The sequence below is a fragment of the Paralichthys olivaceus genome, chromosome 14, assembly GCF_024713975.1.
Source record: "Paralichthys olivaceus isolate ysfri-2021 chromosome 14, ASM2471397v2, whole genome shotgun sequence".
Classification (NCBI taxonomy): domain Eukaryota; kingdom Metazoa; phylum Chordata; class Actinopteri; order Pleuronectiformes; family Paralichthyidae; genus Paralichthys; species Paralichthys olivaceus.
In genome coordinates, this window is record NC_091106.1 from 21,110,895 (window position 1) to 21,136,525 (window position 25,631).

General features: G+C 43.3%; 1 protein-coding gene across 6 annotated transcripts in view; it reads left to right on the top strand.

The window, feature by feature from the left end:
* wdpcp (WD repeat containing planar cell polarity effector) overlaps nucleotides 1–25,631 on the top strand; it is a 63,847-nt gene that overhangs the window by 12,353 nt on the left and 25,863 nt on the right. For all 6 annotated transcript variants that reach the window (XM_069538764.1, XM_069538768.1, XM_069538769.1 and 3 more), the window contains 8 exons: nucleotides 3,601–3,685; nucleotides 5,849–5,893; nucleotides 8,705–8,755; nucleotides 10,113–10,183; nucleotides 11,205–11,264; nucleotides 11,926–12,040; nucleotides 16,690–16,826; nucleotides 19,603–19,794. In XM_069538764.1, the coding sequence (XP_069394865.1) occupies nucleotides 3,625–3,685; nucleotides 5,849–5,893; nucleotides 8,705–8,755; nucleotides 10,113–10,183; nucleotides 11,205–11,264; nucleotides 11,926–12,040; nucleotides 16,690–16,826; nucleotides 19,603–19,794 (732 nt within the window). In that variant the 5' untranslated portion in view covers nucleotides 3,601–3,624. The remainder of the gene's footprint in view (nucleotides 1–3,600; nucleotides 3,686–5,848; nucleotides 5,894–8,704; nucleotides 8,756–10,112; nucleotides 10,184–11,204; nucleotides 11,265–11,925; nucleotides 12,041–16,689; nucleotides 16,827–19,602; nucleotides 19,795–25,631) is intronic.

The following is a 25,631-nucleotide window of genomic DNA, read 5'->3' on the forward strand; positions in this document are numbered from 1 at the left end:
TACATTAAAAAGGCTTTGTTGAAAACTCAATACATCAACAGAAATCATGAACAGTAGGTTTAATGATTCAGTTATCCAATTAAATTGTTAAAAGTAAAAGTGTTTTTGTGCTGGATCACTGAGACTTTGTGGATTTGCATTTCTGATTTGAAAAATGTGTGGGTTTTTTTTTTTATTCTCAAACAATCTGAAGATTTAAATTAACACATATGGGCAAAGTTTCAGCCTTGGTGTGGTGCTGTTTATTTACCATAATGTATGAATGTAGAAAGGTCAGGATATGTCATTTCTCCATCAGGGACAGGATATAGAGGAATGCCATTATAGAAAGGCCAACCGTTAATTTCAAGCAGACCACATTGTTTGTGCTGTATACTCACCTGTATACCCACAGTAGTCTTCTCCGTGTACACACAGAGCATGTACAGAACAATGGGTCAATGTTTGATTCTGTGAGCTTCTATAAATGTCTTCATGTTAGACATCTGTTGAGAACAAGAAAGAGTGAGCGTGTGACAAGACCACAACCCAGGTGTCTCAGAAAGGCGTCTGTTGAGAACCAGTAAATATTGACTTTAAGTTCTATCACCAACGTTTTGTCGAGCACACAGACATGCATACATATCCAATCACACTTGTATAAAGGCACTTTCTGTTGCTGTAGTTCCTCCTTTCACACACACACACACACACACGCACACACTCTCACTGTACCCACCCAGAGGGGACAGTGAAAGAAGAGCAGAGGAAGAGATGCAGGGAGCAGACAAGGTCGTAGTTCCTGTGGACTGTCTTTGAAAGAGGAGTCGAATGTTTTCCCTCCCCTCGTTTGATGTTAAAGCAGCTACTTTACTCGTGTAAAGACGACAATAACCTAGACCACCACTGCCCCCCTCAACCCGAGCCCTCTGTACACTCTGTCTGCACACCCCCACAAAGCTCTGCAGGGGGACAGGTAACCCACAGCAACCACAGCCAGAAATCAGAATGAGTGTGGCAGCTGTCCAGGACCTGTACAGCGTGCTGTGTGTGTGCGTGTGTGCATGCGTGCGAAAAAGTTTTAGGCACTAAAAGTGGGTATGCTGGAATGGAAAGAGTATTTAACTTCATACAAAGTGCAGTAAATGGGGAAAAACAACAACACTAGTTAAATAGTCTGTGTATATAAAGCACTTTTCTAGTCATGATGACAGTTCAAAGGGCTTTCAAGTAGAGTTTTGCTGTCCACCCATTCACACAACAATTCCTGAATTTTCATGCCCCATCATCCTCCCACCACTTTCCCTACACACAGGACCTACGCCGTCATAGATTTGACGCAGAAGCGTAAATTGGGCTTAATTGTGCAAATAGCCACATTTATTAATATACATTGGAAGCTACATCTTTTTACCTTTGTTTTGGTGCTCCAGTCAGTGAGGCGTAATGACTGATGAACTGCTGCTCAGTTCACGGTTCCCTTTGAACTCTTTGCTACAGTTTGGAATCTTACTTCGCACGGCTGAATGCCTTGTGGAGATCAGGGATCTACTGTGTGATGGGAACTTAGCCAGAACAGGATCAAAGTAAATAAAAAGCCTCTTCAGATGTGGATCTTATTCAAGCCACAGTTAAAAACACTCACCACATCAGGCACAGAAGACTGAACTCTCCTGCTGCTGCTGTTAAACCCAGCGCACATCAAGAAAATCTCTGTCTGAATAAACATCCCTGTATTGCTCTTCATCGGCTACATTCATTCATCATGGACACACATATCAGCGTTGTCCAATACACCTTGACCCATTTGCCCTCAGATTTTCCGTATCTCTGTCAGACCCCTTGTTTCTTCTATTCTGCCATGACCCCTACAGCTCCACAGAAAAAGGTCTCAACTTTAAGGTTAGCCAGACCAGCAATAACTAATGGAAGCTTGCTGAAATGAGCTTTTCCAACCAAAAGGGCTGACTTCCGAGAAGGGATGAAAGAATCCTCTTATGTCAGTAAACTTGTTACGCCGATGCTACCGTGCCATGCTAGCCCCAGCGTTTCCATGGCACCCACTGTTATCTACGTATGTGTATTTTTGTTGGGACTTTTAGTTTTGGGGGTTTAGTGGCAAAATTAGATATTTTTTTCCTTCCCACACCACAAGGAGCAAAAGGGGAAAGATAAGAGAGAGTCCCCTCTCAGCGTTAACGAAAAAAAGAGAGGGAGAGGATGGAGAGACGAAGAGCGGCAGCTGCAAAGATACAGGAATGAACGGCCAGCACAGCAATACTGCTACAGCTGTGCTAGAGATTCTGCTCTGGACAGTGTGGAACATTGACTCCTCTCATACACCATTTAATACTGATATGTGTCCTTCACAAATATGCTTCAGACAGTGAAGCTGGTTAATTAATTGGGTAATCTGGGACACCTAAGATCCGGCCTGTTTATGTCCTTTTCTAACAAAATCTAGTCAACAGGACTTTTGACATGGACATCATCGAATAATATTTAGTACATTTTTGGCACAAAGAGCACTAAAAGCTCTGGTGCGGTTAGAAAACATTTTAAGGATTACAGAAAGGTATAATATGTTGATCTAACATGTAAAACAGATCGGAATAAATCGCAGATGTCATAGGTGGAAAAAATGTCCCAGATTACCCAAATTCCCCTGCAAGCAATTCTCCCCAACTTTCAAACCCTTCTAAAAACATTGAATTTGTAGTGAACTCACATTGACCTGTCTTTTTGTGAAAGGTTATATGAACTCCCTTACAAGGCCCTTTGGTGAGTGTTACCGGCCCCCGCCTCTGCCCTCACATATGACCCTCTATCGGCCCCCAGGAACCAGAGTTAACTGACTGGAGAGAAAAAAACAACTGTAATGAAGAAGGAGGGGCCTCCAGCACATTTCACAGCCCTGCTCTGTGTTCATTAGCTGATGCAAGGAATGCTGCCGGCTTTGTCTGAGCTGTCAGCCTCAAAGTGTGTGTCCGTCACTGCTCACCTGTGATGTGTGAACGAAGCATCGCCGCCCGTGACCTTGCCTCGGTGTCAGTTGGAGTTCATTTGCGTGTCTCTCGTTTTGTCACAATGTTTGTAATTTGCCTTTTTGTTGGTCAGAATGTGCATTCGCAGACAGTGGAGTTCCCACTTACAAGTAATACAGGTGCAACTGGTACAGGAAGTGGCGCAGCAGAAGAGAATTATGTTGAAGCACAATTGTTGTAAGAAAACCCTGTACTCCTATTACAACTAAAACAGTGACTACAATGACGGTTTCTGACAATCACTATGAATAATGTATATCTCTTTCATTTTATGCTCTTTATTTTCTTTAATAAAGGCTTAAAATGACCCCAAACACTGCCTTGTTGTGCTCCACTTGGACATTAAATGTTTTGTCATTCTCCGTCTTCAGCGAGGCCGTCAAACCCAGTCGCCATACAAGTTAGCATGTGTGTAAGCATGTATGCCTACGTACAAGCTCTGTTTGACCCTTCAGGCATATTTAGTTCAATCTATTATGTCGTCTCACCAAGATACACATCTGTAGTGGTGTTTGGTCTGCCCTGTCTCTTTCTCCGTCTTTCATTTGTTCTTTCTCTCTCTTGGCCCTCTCCACAGACTCGGGTTTCACTCCTCCGTCAGATGGCGTTCTGCCTGGCTGAGCTGCACTTGTGGTCCACCAAGAGCACACTCCAAGTTAAAGGTAGCCCTTATCACCATGTTCAATCTTCCTCCATCTCAATAGTACTCCGCCTCTCTCCTGTCTGTCCGTCCTCTCACTCTGTCTTGCTCTGGCTCTTTCTGTCATCGCTCACTTTGTTTTCACACCTCCTCCTCACCTCCGTATATCTAACTTTAACAATCTGATTCTCAGTCAACACCAATTCTCACCCTGTCAGTTTTCACTTTCTCTTGCTCTCTTCCTATTTTCTTGCTTTCGATGTTGTTGTATACATGACATTCTGTATGATTTTACTTATGAAGTTTATTTGCACATTGCTCAAATTTCCCTTCATAATCAAGCACAAATAACTTATTTTTGTTATTTGGATGGGTTATTACATGTCTAGCATTTTTATATTTAAAAGTTTTTGTATATGCATAAAAATACCACAGAATGTATAAAAGATGGACGCCTCATACTTCTAATTTTGACATCCTTTTGAACCCGAGTCTATTAACTATTAACTATTAGCAAGTCAGTCTCAGCTGTCAATCATGATGTTTCACTCCATTGTTATAGCATCAAATACTTAATTAGACCAAATTGGTCCCTTGTCCCATGCACTAACATGGAGGAGGCAAAGTGTATGATCTTTACTGCAGCCAGGGGGTGATTTTTAGGATTTGCCTCCACTGGAGCTGTCATGTTGTCCATCTGCTGCAAGATTCTTTGTTCCAATTGTCACTGACGATAGTTCTTTATAACAGGCTGATTGTTTTGGAGTCAATGTTCTGCTGCGGAATGAATATGAGATTAATCAGAAGTGAGCAGGGTGCAAGTTTGACTTTTCTACCACTTTTGTGCATTTTCTTGCCTTCCACCTATCAGTCCATCTCCTCTGTCTGCAGGAAATGCTCTTTTTCTCCATTTTCTTGTTTTCTCCTCCCTTCCATTTTGTCTTGTCTTTCACAGTCTGCTGAGCTTTAGACAAAGATAGTGTCTCTCTGAGGCTGACTGTGTTGTGTGTTGTGTGCCTCTGTGTTTATGTGTATACACGGAGGTATGACAGGTTGTATATCCTTGGAGATGGTGACATATCCTTTTTTGTTTGTTTTTTCCTGCTGTGTGTGTCTTCTGCTATCTTGGAAAAATGTGGATGGATACATGTAAGGGACGAGGCCTGGTCGCTGAGGCGTGACGCTCCCTATCGCAACCTTCCTTACATCGTGTACATCCACCTTGAAAACAAAAATATAGATTCACAGACGCAGGTTCTAGAATTCTATGTAACAAATGTTTTCAGTGTGGTAAGTTCTTGTGTTGAACATGTGTAAAGTACAGCTTCATACCACAACAGGCAGATTCCACAGCCATCCATCTTTAGCTACTGTGTGTTTGTGTTTGGGAATATTTGTTGGTACAAATACAGAATCAATCTGCAGGTTTGTTTGCTACTTGTTTTTGAAAACCTCAATTTGCAAACACGAGTAACTGACAGAGCTGTGAGAGCATCTGTATCCAAGTGCAGTTTGTGTGTGTGTGTCTGTGTGTGTGTTTGTTTGCGTGCGTGCGTGTCTGCCATCAGCTCTCTGGTTGTATTAGTGTGACCTGGCCTCAGGAGCAGCAGCAGCGGCAGCAACAGTAGCGGAGCGATAAAGAAACGATGTGTTGTGCGAATCCGAGTCTGGCTGCTTATGGTTTTGGGCCTGCAGGAATAACACTGACAAAAAAAGGCTCAGCTCAGCAATTTGTGTGTGTGTGTATGTGTGTCTATACCTATCAGTGTTTGCACTAGGTTGTGTGTGTGTTGCATCAATGTGTATGCTGGACATGCTGTATATATTTGCTGCCCGCTGAGTCTGTGTGTTTACTTTTAAATGTATATGGTGCATGTGTGTAAATCTGAGTCTGTCCCTCAGGTGGCGTGGGTTGAGGCACACTCCCGTCTTTATTAATACCCCTCTGCCCCCCTCCTCCATTTTGACTCGGACCCCCTCCCACCTCCTCCTCCCTCACAGGGTCTTATCTGAACTGTGGTGCTGGCAGACGGGACAGGCCACTGGCTGATAGTGATTGTTTATCCCATGGTGCGAAATTGCTGATCTGTCTTCTGCTTTTTCCCTGACAGCAAGATGTTCATCTCTCTCTCTCTCTCTCTCTCTCTCTCTCTCTCTCTCTCTCTCTCTCTCTCTCACCCCACAGATACAGATATTGGCACCTATCAGTACTACGATAAAGGAGAGCCAGGTAAATAGTGTTTATATTGGATGTCTGTTTGTGTTTAAGATAAGTTGCATTTGTCTTGTTTTTGGAATGTATGGGATTTCCTTATATGTGAAGAAGAGATTTTTGCCGCCTCCTGTGCTCACATAAGCAGTTAACACACACAGACACAGACACACACAGATTATTGGTCCTGCGTATTTCGCTTACGCCTTACACCCGTTAACCACACATACACTTGTCCACACAGAGGCTATTAGTATGTAGGATTTACACCCTAAAACCTTTATTTACACATGCACGTACCGCACACACACACACATGCACACAGGTTATTAGGCCTCCAAGGTTCTATCTCTTACACTCCCTGTGTTCCTGTTGACCTGGGGTCCTGCCACACAGCGATAGCAAAACTAAACTGTTGACTTTCTCCTAGATCACATAGCAAGAGGCCCGTGTAGTCCAGCCTCATATTGCCTCAGGCCAGGAGGCTTCCTTTTCCATCAGGAAGTGCTCAAATCGCTCCCCTCTGCAGTCCCCAACAGCATTGGGGATGAGCCATCTCATCCGTTGCTTTTTATTATTATTATTTTGCGCATTTGTATTCGTTTTTATGAGAATTACACATCTTAATACACAGTACACACCCTAAAAGTTACACTCTGCTGAGCAGGTTTGAACAAATCAACCATTTTCAAAATAATTCTGCAGTTACTGCTCAGAGTAAGGTGACTTTAGCTTTGTCTGAAAATGTAACACAAAAGTATAGAATAAATACAATATGTAGACTATGATAACTCATAGAGTCAATATAGTTGTGTTTATGTCCACCCGACAAGGTCCAATGATCACTTTGTGTCTCCACCTACTCCAGAGGGAATAATCTGCACCACTATATTCACTGGATAGTCTCTGACGTGTCTCATGGATGTTGTCATGAGTCACCAACTTTTTGAACCTCAGTCAGCTTAAAAATTATTTTGCAATATTTCAGTTTTTTTTATTGCATTTATGGCATTTCCACTCTTATGCACGAATTGAAAATGCACATAAAACAGATGCATGAAAACACACAGTGTATGAACCCTTGCATTTTTGTCTTTTTAAAACCATATAGTTGACATATCATTTGTCTTATTTCCTCCATCAGTTTAGTCTATCTTTATTTTTGTGTCTCTTTTTATTTTCCTTTTGTTACTGTCCTTGTCTCTGTGCCATGTTTTTTCCTCTCTCTCTCATTATTTCCTCGTCCTTGTCTCACTTTTTTCTCTCACCGTGTATATTTTGATCCCTCTCATTTTGTGTACAGTCTCTGTGTCTCTTCCTCTCCCTCTCATATCATGGGGTTCTCTCTCCTCTCTCTCATCTGAGAAGCTGCCTTCTCTTTCATTCCAATGTTCAGTGGGGAGACGATGCTCTCTCTCCAAATCCTTTCATTTGGAGGATTACTAAAGTGTGGCTTGATATCAGAGTGGAGGGAGGAGAGAAGGAGGAGGAGGAGGAGGGGTGAGACGGAGCAGAATCACCATCCAAAAGTATCACAACATTTTCACACAGCAGTGTAACGACAGCTCGGGTCATGATTCGACTGCATATACAGTAGATCACATTAGATTAGAGTAAAATGTGTGTGTTTGATATTTTGTGGGGGCACTGTGGCGTTCAGCTTGAACAAAGAGGGCATGTGCTCAGTCAGGCTGTGAAAAATTTATTTTTCAAAACAAAACACCTCTGGAAACTCGGCTTCAGATCATTAGTATTTCTCTATATTCATAACTAAATACTCAACAGTAATAGAAACTGTTTTAACTTGAACATGAAGTCATTTACAGTAAGAAGGTGATTGAGGTAATATGTCTCCAGGGCCCTTAAGCTGGAGGAAATGTTTTCTTCCAGTTTATTAGGTACACTTATAAAACGAATGCAGCATGATACCACATGAAGGTTGTAATATTCAGACTTAGTTTTGGCATCTGTGGTGCTGTTTACTTGTGTTGCATGATCACAGGGGCTGGGTCTTTTTTTTAGGAGTTTGCATTATCTCCCTGTGTTTGAATCGGCACCCCGGCTTCCCCCCACAGTCCAAAGTCAGGCAGACTGAAGGTTGATTGGAGACTCTCGATTGACCGCAGGTGTAAATGTGTGTGTGAATGGTTGTTTGTCTCTATACGTTGGCCCTGCGATATGCTGGGGACCTGGTGTACCCAACCCTTCCTAGCCCCCAGTGACACGGATGGAATACTGGCAGATGTGTATTAGCCTGTATTAGGTTTAGGTTATCTCTACCTAATAGACTTTAAATTGTGAGTATGTGAGGATTCTCTTACTGTTAGTCACATACTGCATCTACTTCTCTATGTCAGCACATATATAGGAGACTACTCTGATTGTTATACTTCCACATCTCCCCACCAGAGGGAGACCCAGGCTCATTGGAGCAACTCGGAGGGTACCCCCACTGCCAACCCCCCACCTCGCCCTCCCTCCCTCCATCCTTCCCCACCCAGCCCCAGAGCAGGTGCCCATGTCTGGGCCTGTCTGGCCCCTCACCCCCTTATCTGATTAATACTACTAATCCTGGAGGTGTTGCTGCCTGCCAGAGAGGCCGGCCACCAGACTGGCCACTTTCTTGCTCACAGTGGCCGTGCCATGAGCCACTGTTATGGGTTACACTTTGCCAACACAGCCCCTTGGAGTTGGGGGAGATGTGTCATCTCCAGCTTAGTTTCCTGTTCCTCTGAATCTACATCGTATAAAACAACAATCATGCACACTACGCTCCTCTCATACTGTGTGTACCACAAATCAAACACTCCATTCTTTCCCCCCCCTCAGCCATTTCCCTGGAGCATCACTACTACAATGAGAAACTCCAATTCTGTGAAGGTAAGTTTCCAACTGAGACGGTGTGTGTGTGTGTGTGTGTGTGTGTGTGTGTGTGTGTGTGTGTGTGTGTGTGTGTGTGTGTGTGTGTGTGTGTGGATGACCATCTTCCTGAAATCGCTGTCCTAGTCAGTCAACTGTCCTACTTCCTCTATTCTCTTTCCATCTCTCCCTCCCTCTCTTCCCCTCTTACTCTCTGATTTTCACCCGGTAGTGGAATACAAACACTCTTATCAGGAGATGAACACTCATCCCCCCTCCCTTCTCCTCACCCCCCCACTCCTCCGCTCCACCCCCCACACCCCCCTTATTTGCATTCATCTATTTACCTCCTCTTCCCACTCGTTCTTAATAGAGAATCCCACTCCTTAATGGTTTGTTTCAGTGGAGATGAAAAGGGAGACTGTAAAATAAACAGTAGGAGAGTGATGGCACCATATTGAAAACAGCAGTTCCTTCTTTCCCCCTTTTTATTTCTCCCACTGAACTTCATGCACATGTGAGGGCAGCAGCACACAAATTCAATTAGCTGTTACTTTCCCTCCCTGTGTTTAACCACTAGATATTGCGGGGAAAAGGGACGGCAGGGAAATTAAAACGAAGTGGCCTCGCTGTGGTACGTGTTGAGATATGTGCTGCAGACGGTGAGGGTTGCATTCTGGAGATAACTCAAAAGCAGCGAAAGTCTCCACGATTTAATATTCGCCCCTCTTCGAGGACTTCGACTTTATGTGTTTTGAAGGCGCATTTTACTTCCATTAGAATATTTTCTCTCTATATGTGCAGCCACATCAATCTCAGCTGCAGGTGTAAAGAGTTTTTCTGCTTTAGAGACACAGCAGTCAAAAATATGAAATTTGTGCATTCACAGATGAAGTTTCTCTGTAGAATCATGACTTTTACATTTGTGTTTTTTATTTATATTTTAGAGATAGATATTGAAAACTAGTGCTATTGGTTGATATATATTACAGTTCCCTATAAAAACAATAAACATCACCTGAGTAAATACTTTCTCATTTCTCGTTTCTCAAGTCAAAATGGAACCAAAGTTTATAAACTTTCAAAACACAGTGATTATTCTGCAAAATCATTCATGAACTGATTCACATTCATTTTGAGTCGTCTCCTTCGTGTGCCTGCATCTCTTCCTTTCACCTGACTGACCTGTCACCACCCTTTGTTGCCCAGTTGCCCCCTGTTCATGCTTAGATCTCAACCCAGATATGAAGTTCAACCCTTTCACCCTTTCCTGGCACATGAATTCCCACGAGTAGATTTTTCTCTTCAAATTATTTCTCCTGTGTCTATGTTTAAAAGTTCAAGTCACATCATCTTTCCGATTCTTCTCGGTTTTTAGCTCGAGGCTATTCGTGGAACCCCAGGAACCGCCGACCAGAGAAGCTACGCGATTCGTTGAAGGAGTTGGAGGTACCCGCCTACTCTGTTTAAACCCCACCACCACCACCACCAGCACCATCCCTCCTGGTCTCCCCCCGTCTTCTTCCTCCCTCTGGGGATTTTCTGAGTTTTCCCTTTCCGAAACGGCCGATTGATTAACAAATAGGGGCATTCTCTCTCTTTTCTCCCTCTGCCTTCACTCTCCCTGTCGTTCCTGTTTGTTCTCCTCTCTCCCGCTCCTCTCTCATCACCTCTCTTTCGGCCGAGCTCTGTCATCGACAGGGATATTTGAGGGGATCAGGGGGCTGCAGGCTGCCCCCTCATCCCTTCTCGTCCTCCCCTCCTTGTCTTCCTCCTCCTTCCCTTCCTCTCCTTTCATTCATCCCCCTCTTCCTCCACCCATTCCTCCCCCCTCTCTTCCCCTCTGTACTTGTGGCAGTACAGACCTAGCTTTGTTTGCTGGAACCTGTCTGTGGCTGACACACACTCACACACACACACACAGGCACACACACTCTCCACCCAACCATCTCCCTCCTCTCACCCGTAACCATTGTCTGAAACTAGAAACACCCCAGCTCACCTCCACAGCCCACCCCCCTCCTCCCTCTCCATCCCTCTCTCCTCCCATCCAATCACCCCAGCTGGGTTTGGAATGTGGCAGGAATGACCGACCGTGTACACACACACACACACGCACACAAGCAGTCCTTACCTGCATCCTCTTTCAAATCTCTCCCACCACTCCTCGAGCAGGAACTGTTGCAGTGGCCACCTGTGGAGGCAAGTGTCCAGCACAGTTTACCTCCGAGGTGATTAATGCAGGTGGCATCGGAAACTTATCAAATTGTTACACAAAATAATCACAACGTAGTAGAGGGAAGCAGACTTACTTTATCTGCTCTCTTTTCTAACATGCAATATAGGTTTAAACCTGAGTGTGTTCTGAGTGTCAGATGTGTTTTTGTTGGGCATTTAGTCACTTGTACACCTCTGTTTGTTCTCGTTCTCTCACTGTCTTTCTCCTCGTTTATCCATCACGCTCTTTCAGGAGCTGTTGCAGACCAACACCTGTGTTCACACCAGATGGCGAAACAAGAATTGCTGCCAGGTACACACCCTCCTCAGCCCACCACCTTCTGTACACACACACACACACACTCACACACACACATACACACACAGCTTTAGGTAGTGGCAAGAGGTGATTTTATGTCCCTTGGTCAGCCTCAGATAAAGAACTTTGCTGGACTCTAAATATCAGATGTTAAATTAAATCAAAGTGGAAACATCTTAAAAAAAAAAACATCAGAATAATTATAACTCGTGTAATGTTTGATTTGTATAAATGTCTTGCTAAAAGCAGGCTATTAAATAGTGACTGCGTTAAGTGAGTCTGAGAACCCAGCTAGGCTGCTGAAGTTAAATCAGTTTTCATTTATACAGAACAGTGTCACGACCTTGTCTGTCCAACATACGACTCCCTCTGCCTTCAGACACGTTCCAGATGACTAAAACCCAAGAAGAGATCCATAGGTGGGATCCCCCTCCAGGATTGTTAGGCTTGAAATGCAAAATTACAGATTATAGAAAATCAGGATGACTTGATTAGGTGACACTCATACAGTAGTTTTTATATATTTACTCCCTATTTGTTTCTCTGAGACTGAATATTCTGTATTTGTCCTGGTTCAAGCGTTATCTACTTTTACCACTGAATTGCTGTCATATTTGTCGTGTGTGTGTGTGTATTTTACCTTTCTACCCTGCAGTTGATGCTGTGTAGTGGAGTACTGGTGACCCTGACCCTAAATGGACCTCAACTTAAACAAGTGTGCGTAGACCGCACATTAGTGGGCAAACTACCAGCCAACACAATCACTGATGGTTAGTACACACACACACACACACACACACACACACACACACACACATTCTGTCTCTCTCTCTCCATCAAACCTTGTTCTTATCCTTTGACAAACTCTGTGTGTTTATTTGTGTTTTCAATCTTTAATTCAACAGATTTTGACAGATTTTGGTTTCGCTGATGCTAATTTATGCTGCTGCATAACCGACATGTCTATTATCGCAATAAAAAGGGAAATTATGGTTTATATGTGTCTTAAATATTCAAGAGGTTCTCTGTGCTTTAAGCAGATTTAAGGACACAAACATCATTGTCTCCACACCATGACCGCTCCAACAATCTCTGTGCTCAGTCACACACAAACAAGCAGAGACATTTGCATTCGAATGTCATGCATTATATTTTAAAACCATGAAACCATCAACAAAACACACATATACACACACACGCATCTCGCACTGTGTGCTTACACCTGCTCACCACACACGCAGCTTGACATCTACCATACACACACACACACACACTCACACTCACACTCACACACACACTCACACTCACACCACTCTTCTCGCCACTTTGTCAAGAAAACAGTCGCTCACCCAAGTGCCGACTCACACGCATAGCAGGTGCCACAGGTGAGCGTGGCGACTCTGCAAGCTAATTGCGGGCAAATCCTTTTGTGCGTTGTGTGTCCAGGGGCCTTCCCTTAAGAGCATCCATCAGTGTTTTTCCTCCATCGCGCGTTCCTCCAGGGAGTAGCGCCCCCCCCCACACTGCGCTCAGCAGACCTCTCTCTCGCTCCGCAGACCTGGCAGGAGAGAATAAGGGGCCGTGGACACCGGCCCAAATCTGCTAATTATTTCTTTCTTTCTGTATCAATTATTTGTTCATAACACCGCCCTCCCCACTTCCGCCCAGGGTCTCCAGACACCTGATAAAGCCCCCATAGTGCACACACACACACACACACACACACACACACACACAACCACTCACATGCTCTCTCACATACACACACTCATTCTCAAAGAAATACATATGTAATTACAAGTGCGCACACACTTTTTCATGTGAACCAACAAGCACTTACTGTACATCCATTTTTATTTACAGGCACACATGCACAGAGACTGGAGCGCACACACACCTTGGCACATACTTAGGAACACACTTACACACCCAAGTACACACACACTCGTTCACCTCCCACTGTGCTCCATTCAAAGCCTTAGAGGCACTAATTATTAGAGTAATGGTTGTGAGAGGTTGGGTTCCGGGGATTTTGTGGGTGTGTGTGTGTGTGTGTGTGTGTGTGTGTGTGTGTGTGTGCTGGGGGGGTGTAGGTTAGAGGCTGTTCTCACATCTGTCACTTGTTAAATTAGCTTGAGACAATGCCAGAGCCAGACCAGATCACATTGTTCAACACATTTACTATTACTAAAATAGTTCACATTAAGTCAGGGTGTGACTGGTGGAGATGTGTCCGTGCAGTGTTGTGACTGTGTCATGCTACTTAGTGTAGAAGTGACTTGGTAGTCTGCACTGCACCTCTGCAGTGTCAAAAGTTCAAATATATTCCACTCAAACAAACAATTTTTTAAGTATCAATTAAGCTGTCGATCATTGTCTCAGTTTTTTTTTTTGTGAAATCAAAATGGAGTGAAGAACACACACAGGTTGGTTGATCTTGTCTTGAAACAGTTAATTTAATGCATAAATGCAACTCAGAATTTATCACCAAGACAAAACAGTGCACTTACAAGTCCTCCAGGGTGGTCTTGTTCCAGCAATGCATGTGAGGTCACAGGCAGGGTGAGTGAAACACGCACGTACCAGTGCGTCATCACTGACAACTGTCAAGAAAAGTAGAGGTCGAATGTTGCACTTTCCCACAGTTATTATTTATGTAGATGTAAAAGACAAGTTGCTGTGTCTGGTTTGCAGAGTCGTGGTTCACAAGACCATATTCTGACAGAGACGATGCTGACAAGTTTTGTGGTGAGCAAGCCAAAATTGTAAGTATGTTAGTGTAGAAGTATTAGTTTCTCTTAAAGAGCAGTCACAGAGTGGATTAATCTTACTTTACAAGATACTGGCATCGAAAACATTAAATGACATACCCAAGAAATTACTGGTTTTTCATTAAGGCCTGTTTCTGTGCATGGGATCGCTGCCAGTACAAGTCATGTAATGAAAATCTCAGATGGAAAGGTTTGATTCTAAAAGAGTGAAAGCCTTGTCGTTAGAGGTTTTGGGACATTAAAAGCAAACTAAGGGGGGTAACAGAATGTGTATACATGCCGTGTAATATAGAACCAGCTGATGTGTTTAACAAGCTACGACATGATATCAATGAGCTCCGAGCTACAACCTCCCTCTGCTCGACTTCTATAAACTATTTTTCCCATTCCGAGGAGACATGCACTGAAGGTAACATCAGCTGCTTACCAAATCTGGAAAACCAGTTGTCATCATTGCATAAGAAATGTTTGTGTGATTTGTGTTTAATTATTTAGTAATATATAGCAAATATTTGTCTTTTTTTTTTAAGTATAAATACATTTTCTTTTAATCAACTAGAAGATTAAAACTGAAGTCACTATGTAATGACAGAGAATTATTTGAAATTTTTCTGAAGAGGATTTAACAACTTTCTACAGCAAAAGTGTGTCAATATATAAATGCTGAAGAAAATCCCTTTTTAAATTTGTATGGTTTGAAGTAGCTGTACAGTCTGTCTTTTTTATATTGGCCTCACTGAGACGACCAATGAGCAGCAGCCAGGTCTGTTTTTTTGTTTCACGATGTGACAAAGGACGGCTTACTATCCTCTCTAAAACTTTCTATCCTCAATGCCGGTTACGTCCGTGTTCCTTCCATGAGCTCAGATTGCATCATACAGAGCTGCAGATTACATATATTTTACACCATCAAAGTATAGCAGCCTCCTTTGGCTGATGGCTGGGCCAAACTGTGCATATGCTCCACGATTAAGCATCCTTAAGTGATTTTTCATAGCCGGTTTCATTTACCCATGTTTAAATGTGCTTTGGTTAAGCCCATTGGCCTCTTATGTCAACATGCTGCTGAGGAGATGGTATTAAATGGATTTAGGCGACTATCTTTGCGTGTGTATGTGTGTGTGTGTGTGTGTGTGTGTGTGTGTGAGGTCAGACTGTGTGTATGCTTTGATTTGTTGTTGCATTGTTTTATGCTTGTGGTTGCAAATTTGCAATTTGTAATGTTGTGTGGCACTGCATGTGTAAAGCATGGTTCTAGGCTTGCATGAATACATGTTTATCTGTGCATGAACGTAAACACTGTGAGAGTGCTGGTGTGTGTGTGTGTGTGTGTGTGTGTGTGTGTGTGTGTGTGTGTGTTCTCGGGGGTGTATCGCTGTGGGTCATAAAGGTCTGGCCCTTAATGCCAAATCAGCCACCTGGTCCCAGATTGGGACACAGCCTGGTTTCATATCCCCTCCTTCATTTGGGAATGAATGGGATTAATCTTAATCCCGTAGACACCCATAGAGATCAATACTAAACTGCATTTAACTTGATTTGTCTGTAATCTATTACAAAGTCGCTTACCATTGCATTAAACGTTGTTTCGTAGAAGCTGATGCAACATTAATGGCTGTAGTTTGTAGTGGTTTAAGCCTTGAACCAGTTTTCATTACAAATGCTTCATAATCCAACCTCAGTGTAGGGACAGAGACTCAATTGACCTGATTTAAGATGCTAGTTTTTCTGTATTTTCCTGCAATGTTTCACTTCCCTCCTGAATATTTGCATATTAATTTGAAATTTTCACACAACAGGATGATTTGAAGTGTAATCATACCAATACCCACACATTTATAAATACACACATGCCGTGGTTAATTGCCGGTTAGATTTCTAAATCTCGGGGTGCAGCCTTACTCGTTCAACTCAAAGCAGGATATCTGAGAGACATGTGTAACAACCCCCCCTTCCTTTCCATTTAATTGGTTTCATAAACAGATTAATTTGAAGGAGAGGGGGGCTTAATTGCTAATCAGCGTTTCCACGCAGCTCCTGAAGAGTTGAACAGGATCAAGTTTCCACCACAAAAAGGTCTCAAAGCCTTCAGTGCTCTGACAGGAAGGGAAGAGAGAGAGAACGGCAGAGGAAGGGAGGTACAAAGAGTACGGGAGGCAATGGAGAAGAGAAGAGAGGGTGAGGAGAGGTGAAGGGAAGATACGGAGAAATTAGATGGAAAGAAAAGGTAAAGAGAGGGAAAGAGGTAGAAAGGTAGAAAGTGAGACTGAACTTTTCCACTCCTATTTCAAACACAATGACACGGATAATGAAATATAGTACTGTAGTTTATTAACATTGAAGCAACATATAGGTTCACAAACACACAGAATAGAGGATTTACAAATTGCAGAGGGAACCATCCTGTCAGCGAAATGAAACAGCAGCAGAATGGGTACACATTTCTGAGATTGTAAATTCAGAAAGTCTCTACATTTTCTAAAAAGGTTAATTTCACTTTTAGTCCCATTTTTCCCTTGTATTGTAATTCAAGGCACTGTGTTTTACATTGTGTATGTGTACTCTTTGGACTCTAAAGTTCAATAATAAACACTTGTTTTAATTTGAATCCTGACATTAACTGATATACGTGATGATGTCATCCCCAGCGCTGCTGAGCGATAGGCTGATCCTGCTGTCCTTCCTGGAGCAGAACCAAGTGGCTGCAGTTTTCCTCAACAGGAAGAACCAGGACTCCCCAGAGAGTGGCAGGAGAACAGACAAACTCTCACCCTCTGAAATCAAGGTACAGTAGGAGGCCCTGATGGAGGAGTCTACTGAAAGCATGGGTAATGTGTGTGTGCTTCAGTTTGTGCATGTGTGCACTGATGTGTTTGTAAAAGAGGAAAGTAGAAACTAACAGAGTCAAAGGAAGGACGAGACCAAGGGAAAGATGAGAAGTGTTGTCTCATATCACTGTCCAACTCCCCTCTTCGTCCTACCTGAGGACAACATGTCCAAAATCTTGTTCTCAGATAAAATGAAACCTGATTAAAAGTTTCAAAATGTAGAATACGGTTGCTTTCAATAGAAATATCTCTAAAATGGCAAATGTGTGATTACTGTATATAAATTCTAGAAATCTTTGGAGCGACTACAAAACCTGCTTAGAATTAGCAAGGATTGTATTAGTCAGATAACTCATTAGCTACACACCTTAGTATCTACCTTCATCACAACTTTTCCATTCAGTATTTTCTTGTTTATTGCCGTGTCAATTTGATACCCATATATCCTTCTGGTCCATGTGGTCATATACAACGACAAAATCTTCAAGCAGTGAGTGTTCGTCCAGTGTGTGTTTGTATTTCTGTGCACAACAGGTAGGTTCAATGTGAGCACCATGGGATCACGGCTTTTACTGTGGGATCAATGTGTCCAGGTCTCCTCTAATTCTCTGCGTCTTTCCTGTTTCTGTCTATTAATCTCTTATAAAGGTGTGTGTCGAGAGGCAGTGTGATCTGGAGCTGATTTCTGCTGGTGTTATAGTAATAGGTCTGATTATGTGTTGTCCTGTCCTCCCTCCCCCAAAACAAAACCCCACTGTGTCCTCCCTCAGTCGCTGGCTAACCGCTAACCCTGGCATTATCACATTACTGCCAGACCCTTTTGTTAAAGTGTGTGTGGGTGCGTGCGCATGTTGGTGTGTATAAAGGCAGTCGTTCCTGCCGTGCGTCTGTCTCCAGAAGCAAAGTCCTGATAAGACACCCCCCCTCCCACCATGGCCGCTACCCCCTAACACATACACATTCATTCAACCACCCCCCCCCGCACCCCTGTCAATACATGTGCATGGAACCTGCAACATACACATGTGTGCACACGCACGCTCAGCGACCCATCCCCCCACAACAAACACACATAGACACACACATACACATTGCCCTGGTCCAGTGGGCTAAGCTGGAGAAGGGAGAGTGGGGGGCATTGGGGGGGGGGGGGGGGGGGCGCTAAACTAATCCAGCCCACAGAAAGTGGTTTTTGATTATTGCTGACCAGCAAACGCCAGCAGAAAAAAAAACTAGAAGAGGGGGAAAGATGGGTAGGGATGGGGTGATGGAGAGGGTGTGCGGGGGTAGAGATAGAGTGTGTTATTAACCCGCTGATTTTCTGATTTTTTTTCTTCTTCTTTTCCATTTCTAATCTGTTAGTGATCTCCCGTTCAGCTATTTGGGGCAAGTCTTTGTTCCCTTTATCATCAGATGTTCTTCCATCATTTTCATTCGTCTCTGTATTTTGTGTCCAAAGCAAATTCCCTCCCAAGGGGGCAAGACGGGCAGACATGGACCACTGAACCTGAAATCTGCTCTACTCATACAGTACAGCTTGTCAATACACTAATTTCTGCATGTTCTTGGCCTTTTGAAAATGTTTTTGTTCTGAGGAGTATGTGTTTTTTACTTATTTAATTTCTAAAGACATCCCCACATTTGACAACACACTGTACCTATCTAGTGGGATTTAGATTTTACATCTGACTGCTTTTTTCCTGTTTGAAACATTTATTTTGACCCAAACCTCCCATTTATCTATTTCAGAAATCCAATTATTCTACTTTTTCCTCTTCTTATGTATGCCTTTTGTTTTGTCCTTCATTCCTCCCTTTATTTAAGCATTATTTATTCCTCTATTTCCATTTCCCAATAGCTGAAGTGCACAAAGGTGGTCATCACCCCTCATCCCTTGTTCTGTCCAAATCCAAACAATCTGATTTTTTGTCATTACCACCTTTTATTCCTCCTTCTTCCCTCCTTCACCTCTGCCTTCCCTCTATCTATCGCATCCTAACCACTCATCTGCACCATGACAAAGGTCGTGTGTGTGTGTGCGCGTGTGCGTGCGTGTGTGTGTGTGTGTGCAGTAATGTATGTTAGCCATTGACTCTGGTTTAACTGGTTTATTGTGTTTGTGAGTGTCACTGGAGATTAACTGTGTATGAAAGGCCTGTGAATTAAATTGGTGTGTGTGTGTGTGTGTGTGTGTGTGTGTGTGTGTGTGTGTGTGTGTGTGTGTGTGAGCATATCTGTGTTTAAATGCCTTTTTTATGTATGCACATGTGTTTGTGTGCATACATGCATGCATTCATGTACGCGTCTGTGTGTGTGTGTGTTTCCGTGAAAATGTGTGTATGTGTGTGCCCCGAGCGCCACGAGAGCTCATTACCGTGCGTCTCTTTGTTGTGGCCTGTAGAGCGTGGCAGACCTTCCCAAAAATATGCACATCACTAAAACAACAAGCCCGAAAGAACAAAACACACACAGACATTAATAATGGAAGATATAAAAAACAACCTGAGACATCAGCACAAACACAATCAAGGAAAGACAAGAGGAATATTTGAGGCTTCAGAAGTTTTAGAACCCTTAGGTGTTTGAACAGACCAGAGACGGGAATCAAAATGGATGAATCACCTCATGATAGTCTCGTAACTTTCCCTTCTTCATAAGATACACGTATACTCTGTGGGTGTATCTGCCAGCATTGATGTGGAGTGTATTGTCCATTTTGTCTTCCATGTCCAGGTGGTGTCTGTGGAGGTGGGCACACGCGGTTGTAGGCTTCGCAGACACGTGGGTCTCAACCGTCTCCAGGATGTGGCGCTCTGCTGGTGGAATTTAGACGAGGCCGGTGAGGAGCTGTGGCCCTGGACTCCTACAGACGCACACAGGAACAACCTGGTCCTCCTCAGCTGCTCACCCACTGAAGGTCTCAAGGTAAACATAAACACCAAGTCCAGACCGGAGGTATTTGGACAGTTATACTATTTTAGTTTCAGTCTCTGTCTTAGCTTTCATGTAAGTATATTAAAATCAACAAGATCAATTGTCTTTCTCTGCCAGTCGAGGTTATTCCACCTCCTGGAAATCCAATCTGATTGGAACGTGGACCAACCCTTTACCTGTGTAAGCATATGGGAAGGGTCAAAGGAGTCTGTCCATTCAGCTTATGTGTTTTGACTTTGAGAAAGTTTATGACCTTGTCCTATTGGAAAGTCTCATGGGGTTACTGCAGGAATATCAAGTGGTACAACAGCCTGTGGCGTTCTTGTATAAATGGAGCAAAAGCTGTGTCCGTATTTTGGCAATAATTCAAGTATGCTCTTGTTGAATGTTGGCTTGCCACTGATTCTCTGTGTGATTCATAGCCACAGACTAGGAGTGCAGAGTGTCCTCTCCGGCGACCTCAGTATCCTGCCAGCAATCCATCAATGTATGGAAAATGGAGGATTGCTCCCTTTCTTTCCCCTGGGATGCAAGTTGCCATCCCAAGTGAAGGAATTTAAGTCTCCCCTTCACAAGTGATTGTTAGATGGAGCGCGAGGTCGACAGGTGGATCTGTGCAGAGCTGGCAGGGACATTGGTATTGTGTTAAGGATGCTAAAGCTAAAGGAGAAGCTGTTTCAACCCTCATCTGTGAAATGAGTTGTAAACGGTGGCTGAATGAGTTTATCAGTCAGTGTCTGGAACTCATTCTTAGCGAGATCTGACTCGAACTCTTGTTTCTTCAAAGTCATCTGATCGGGATGCCTCCGAAACACCTCCTCTGGAGATTTTTCTGCCTCAGGGAACATCCACAACACGCTGTCAGGGTTACATATCCCACCTGGCCTGAGAACACAGAGAGATCTCAAGATCTGATGGACAAGGCCGCTACGGCAACACAAACCTTGACAATTGACAGAAACCAGATCGATGGTTGGACGGAGCACCGATTGAGTTCACATGGAAATATCACATTCACCGAAGAAACAGGAGCAGAAGTTTCTCTTCCATATTTCTTAAGGAATTTGAAGAATAAGTGATAGTTTATCATAACATGTAAAAGACATAAATATAAAACAGTTCAATAGATATTCTGGCATTCATACTGAAATAATACTCACCTACTTGTTGCACTGTCTGACACTTTGAAATGGTAAAATTTAGACTGTATTTTTCAGAACTTTTCTATTCTTACAAACACACATTCTTACAGCCCTTTTATATACGGCACTTTATCTTTCGCACATTATTCATACTCTGATGCCGTCAGGGGATATGTGGGGTTCAGTGTCTTGGAGTTGCTGGGATTGAATCACCGACCCTCTGGTTACCGGATGACCCGCTGCCTCCTGAGCCAAAGCCGGCTCCTCAGCTTTTGATAAAGCCATGATGGATATTGTTTGTCGTGGTTCATTGATGGACACAGTTATTTGTTGGAGATGATGGACAAGCTTCTTCTCTGTGAGGAAGGTTGAATTCAGACACGAGAGACGATGATTCTCAGTTGAGACTCTTTAATGTAACATTAAGTCAATGTTCGCTCTCAGCATGCATTCAACACACAAATGAAGAAATGCACACAGTTTACATGACTCTCTATGTGTTCCTTACACGGACATAAAGTATTTATGTTCTACATTCTGCATCCTGAGGTGTAATTGTCCTGTGGCATCATCTTCTATGAGACAGAACATGTCAAGCCACAAATTATAACTCAAGCTGTCTGATTTGTCGTGCACACACACACACACAGAGTGAGGACACAGTGAAAAGGCTGCTGTTTTCAGTAGAGTCCTGTGTTGCATGGATGGGATTGGGGACGGTGTGTTAGTCACCTCGAGGGTGGCACCTCTGTGTTGCACCTCCATGTATCACCATATGAAATGAGCAGGAGAGCTAAGCTGCGGTACCGCGTGGAAGAAAACGCCTACACAGTCACTCACACTCACTAAAAAAAAAAAAACCTACCCGTGACCCTATTCTGTGTCAACCTGGTCTCGTGCCAACAGCAGATGAAAGATCCCAAATTACCGAACCGAGCTTAACTCTACTCCTCGTACCGTGTACCTTGGTAAGCATATGCAAAATATTCACCACACCAGAGAGAGAGAGAGAGTGAAGGGAGTCTGCGAGAGGGAGAGGAGATGAGCATTACCAATCGCATGCTAGGAAAACAAATTCACGCAGGAGAGAATGAAGGAGGGATGGGAGGTGGTGGTGGTGGGGACACATGAATATTGAAATAATCAAAGCAGATGCTGTTCGCTGCTTTTTCCGCTTCTTGTTTTTGGAACGCTCTCCACATTTATCACACTCCTTCACCTAGTTTATTCTCTCTGTCTCCTTCAACACCCCCCTTTCCTTCTCCTCCTTCCTTCCTCCACGCTTCAAGAACATTAAAGTCTCTTCGTGGGGCTGCAGCATCGCGCCTCTAATGAAAGCGTTTGTTGTCATTTTTCAGATGCGCGGTGTGAAATTAAGCGAGCAGTTTATATAAGAGCCGTGGCAGGAATCAAACGCCGGGCACACATCGGGAGACGCCAGCTACTTCAATCACTTCAAGCTCATATATATGTTCCTTTTGTTCAGTTCGCTATCTGCCGCACTAAGCCAATTTTCTAGCCAGTCTCTCGGCATTTAAAAAGTCTGATTTTTTTCCCTATGTGGTCTTAATTCATATGCCCCCCCCCTCCACATGCTGATAAGTGGAGCCAAGGCACACAGGGGGGTGGAGGGTGGGAAGGAGAGGAAAAACACATACACATAGTTTGTTTTTACACGATCAGTTAACGTTTTTAATGATCCCCCTTCATGTTTCCCTCTTTTCAACACCCCCCCTCCCAATAAATACACACTCATGCACAAACAAACCATTTCCTGGAATTTAATAATCTTAATGAAAAGAAAAACGCAGAATTATTTATTTATTTGTTTACATTTTAAGTCTGTTTAGCTTTTTTTGTGGTTGTTTGTGAACACACACGTTTTTTTTAAGGTGTGCGACTATGCCGTTATCTGTCACCCAACAGTTTCTCTGCATCCGTGTGATTTCTGCTGTCTTTTTAATTATTATTGACTCCAGCACTGTGCTGCGCGGCATCCGTCTCCTGCAAAACAACAAAAACCTGAACAAAACCAAGCATTAAAAACAACCTTGAATTAAGTCATTGGCATTGAGAGAATGTGTAACTGCATAAAATTAAATATTCCACAACCTGTGCTTCATTTCCTCCTCAACTGTGAGAACACTGTGGTTAAGTAAGAGTGTGTTAAGAGGCTAAAGTACATGTAAAATGGGTACATTTGCCTCTAAAACATAAAATCTAGAGAATTAAATGTGCAGTAAAGCATGTGCAGTAGAAAGCACATTTTCAGCAGTGCACTGGAGTCATAATTTGGACCATGAAAGGGTCGAGTGTGGAATCCAAAGAGCAGAATTACCCCCAAGCTCCACTGCCTTGTAAAAATCTTACAGGAAACACTTCTGCTGCAGTTTCAGGCCGAGTGAAAAATATTCCGTCTGCACTCTAATTATGTTCAGTGGCACCAATTATGACAGTGAAGGTGTGAGGGAAATTTTTGGTTGGTAATCCCGCCGTGCCTGTGTATTTTCTCACATCAGTACCTCAACTCTTAACCCTAATTCACATACCTAAAACTTCCCATCCACCTCCCCCTCATCCCTTCATCCCTCGTCTCTCCTCAGAGTCCCTCGGCCGGTCTCTCTCTGCCCGTCTCTCCCTGTCTTTCTCTGCTCCGTGAGCTGGAAAATTGGCTTCAAAAGGCCACTGCTGTGAACAAGGGCCAGCCACACAGTCGGTCCCGTCCGCTTTATCTTTCACGCCACGGAGGGGGAAAAAAAGGAAGAGAGCGAGAGAGAGAGGAGAAGAATGGAGAAGAATAGTTTTGACCAGTCACTGAAACCAATAAGCAGGAGAAAGCTACTTACTCAAGGCCTCTCTCTCTCTCTCTTTGCATTTCTTTCTCTGTCTCTGTCTGTCTCCACCCTCTTCCTCTCTCCTCTCCTCTCCTCACTCACTCCACTTTTTCTCTTCATCTTTTGTGATTTTTTTTGGTCAGTCTGTATCCCTCTCTTTCTCTCTCTGTTTCGCTCACTCCCTTTTTTTGACCTTATTCATCATTTTCCAAATTTTTGCTCTCGTGCAAATGCAAGGAATATGGTGCATTCAAGTACCAAAATACACTATGATGGAGCGTTCACAGGCAAACAATGCTTTTTGTTTATGAAAACATTAAAATAACATATGTCTACTGTATTTTGTTTTAAGTCCCAAATTTTAATTTTTATCAGACTTTATTCTTGTAGCAGTTTAAAAAAAAATGCAGACCTCTCAAAATTCATGCATACAGTGAAATTTATAGTACAGCAAACTGAGCATGCTGGTTTAAAACTACTCAGCTGCAGTTATCTCATCTTTTTCCTGATGTTAGTGTTTCATCACTTTACAGTGGCATGTAAGTGTTTGCAGTTTACGCCACAACCCTGAGAGTCCTGAGTGCTGCGCTCTAATCTTCTAAATCAGCTGTGTTGCTTTCAGGTGCATTTTGCTTGCCTTCGCTCAGTCCACATGAAATGGAAAACGAGGCGCAGCATGGCCTCAAAGATGACCCAGAGTTGCGATGCAGCTGTGCTGGCTATAATAGGTGTTGTGACTGTAAATGTGTGACAGAGTGCAGTTTGTGCTTTGCGTTGAGGCTGCATCCTATTAAATATTTTTGCTCTAGGAGACACTCGAGGAATTTTTTACCAGTCATGATCCAGGGCACAAATCATGTGGGTCAAGTTTAGTTGCTGAATATGTGTAGAAATATTTAAAATGACAGTGATTATGTGAATAAGGAGTTTTTTGTACTACCTTTGTTTAACATACTGTCTCTTCAAACATCAAGGTGAATATAGGACATTCCAAATCAATACATTGGTGTTTGAGCAAATCTGTCTGGTTTCAGCTGTAGTTTCAGTTATTTTCTCCATAACAAAGACATTTTTACTCTCTCTCGTGTATGTTGGGGGCTGTGGCCTTAACCTGGAGATTTTAATAATTTGCTCAAACGTCTGTCTATCTGGTCTTCAGGGAATATAACCAGGATGTGTTTTAAGTGTTAGTACGAGCAGTCGTACAATGGGTTGAATGTTTGTTCAATCTCATCATACATGTTTATTTAGGTAGACAAATTAAAAGCAGGCCCCAAACACATATTTGTCAAGTTCTCTATTAAATTATTGGAGGTTGCAGGTTCAACCAGGTCACGCAGTATTTACTCATTGCCTGTGAGCTTTAGCTGACGCTGTCGTCCTCCTTTCCCCTGAGGGACACGGAGCTGAATCAGCTGAATCAGCTTCACCTCATCCTGGATGGTGCCACGGTAGCAGCGGGCAGTGGGCACCGGCAAGCCGGGCACAGGATGAAACGCAGAGGAGGATGAGATGTGGTTGTTGGGAGGGGGTGTCAGTGTTTGTGGAACTGAAGTAGGCCTTGTGATTCACGTGACAGCGTTTTGTGGCCGAACTTGATGGATCCTTGCTTTCTTTTTGTTTGTGTGCAAGTTTATTTAATGGATGTGTCACTTTGTCCCTGCAGAAATGTAGCTATCCAGAGAACGACACCCTCCCTAGGAAGGCTACCCCACCTCGTACATGAGTTGAGCCCTCTTGCCTGCTGGCTCAAATAAACACACGCACACAGCACCCACCCCCTGGGGAGCAGCAGGAGCTAGCTCTGGGGGATTATGGAGAGGAAAAAAGCTTTCAGGAGGACAGTCGTCTG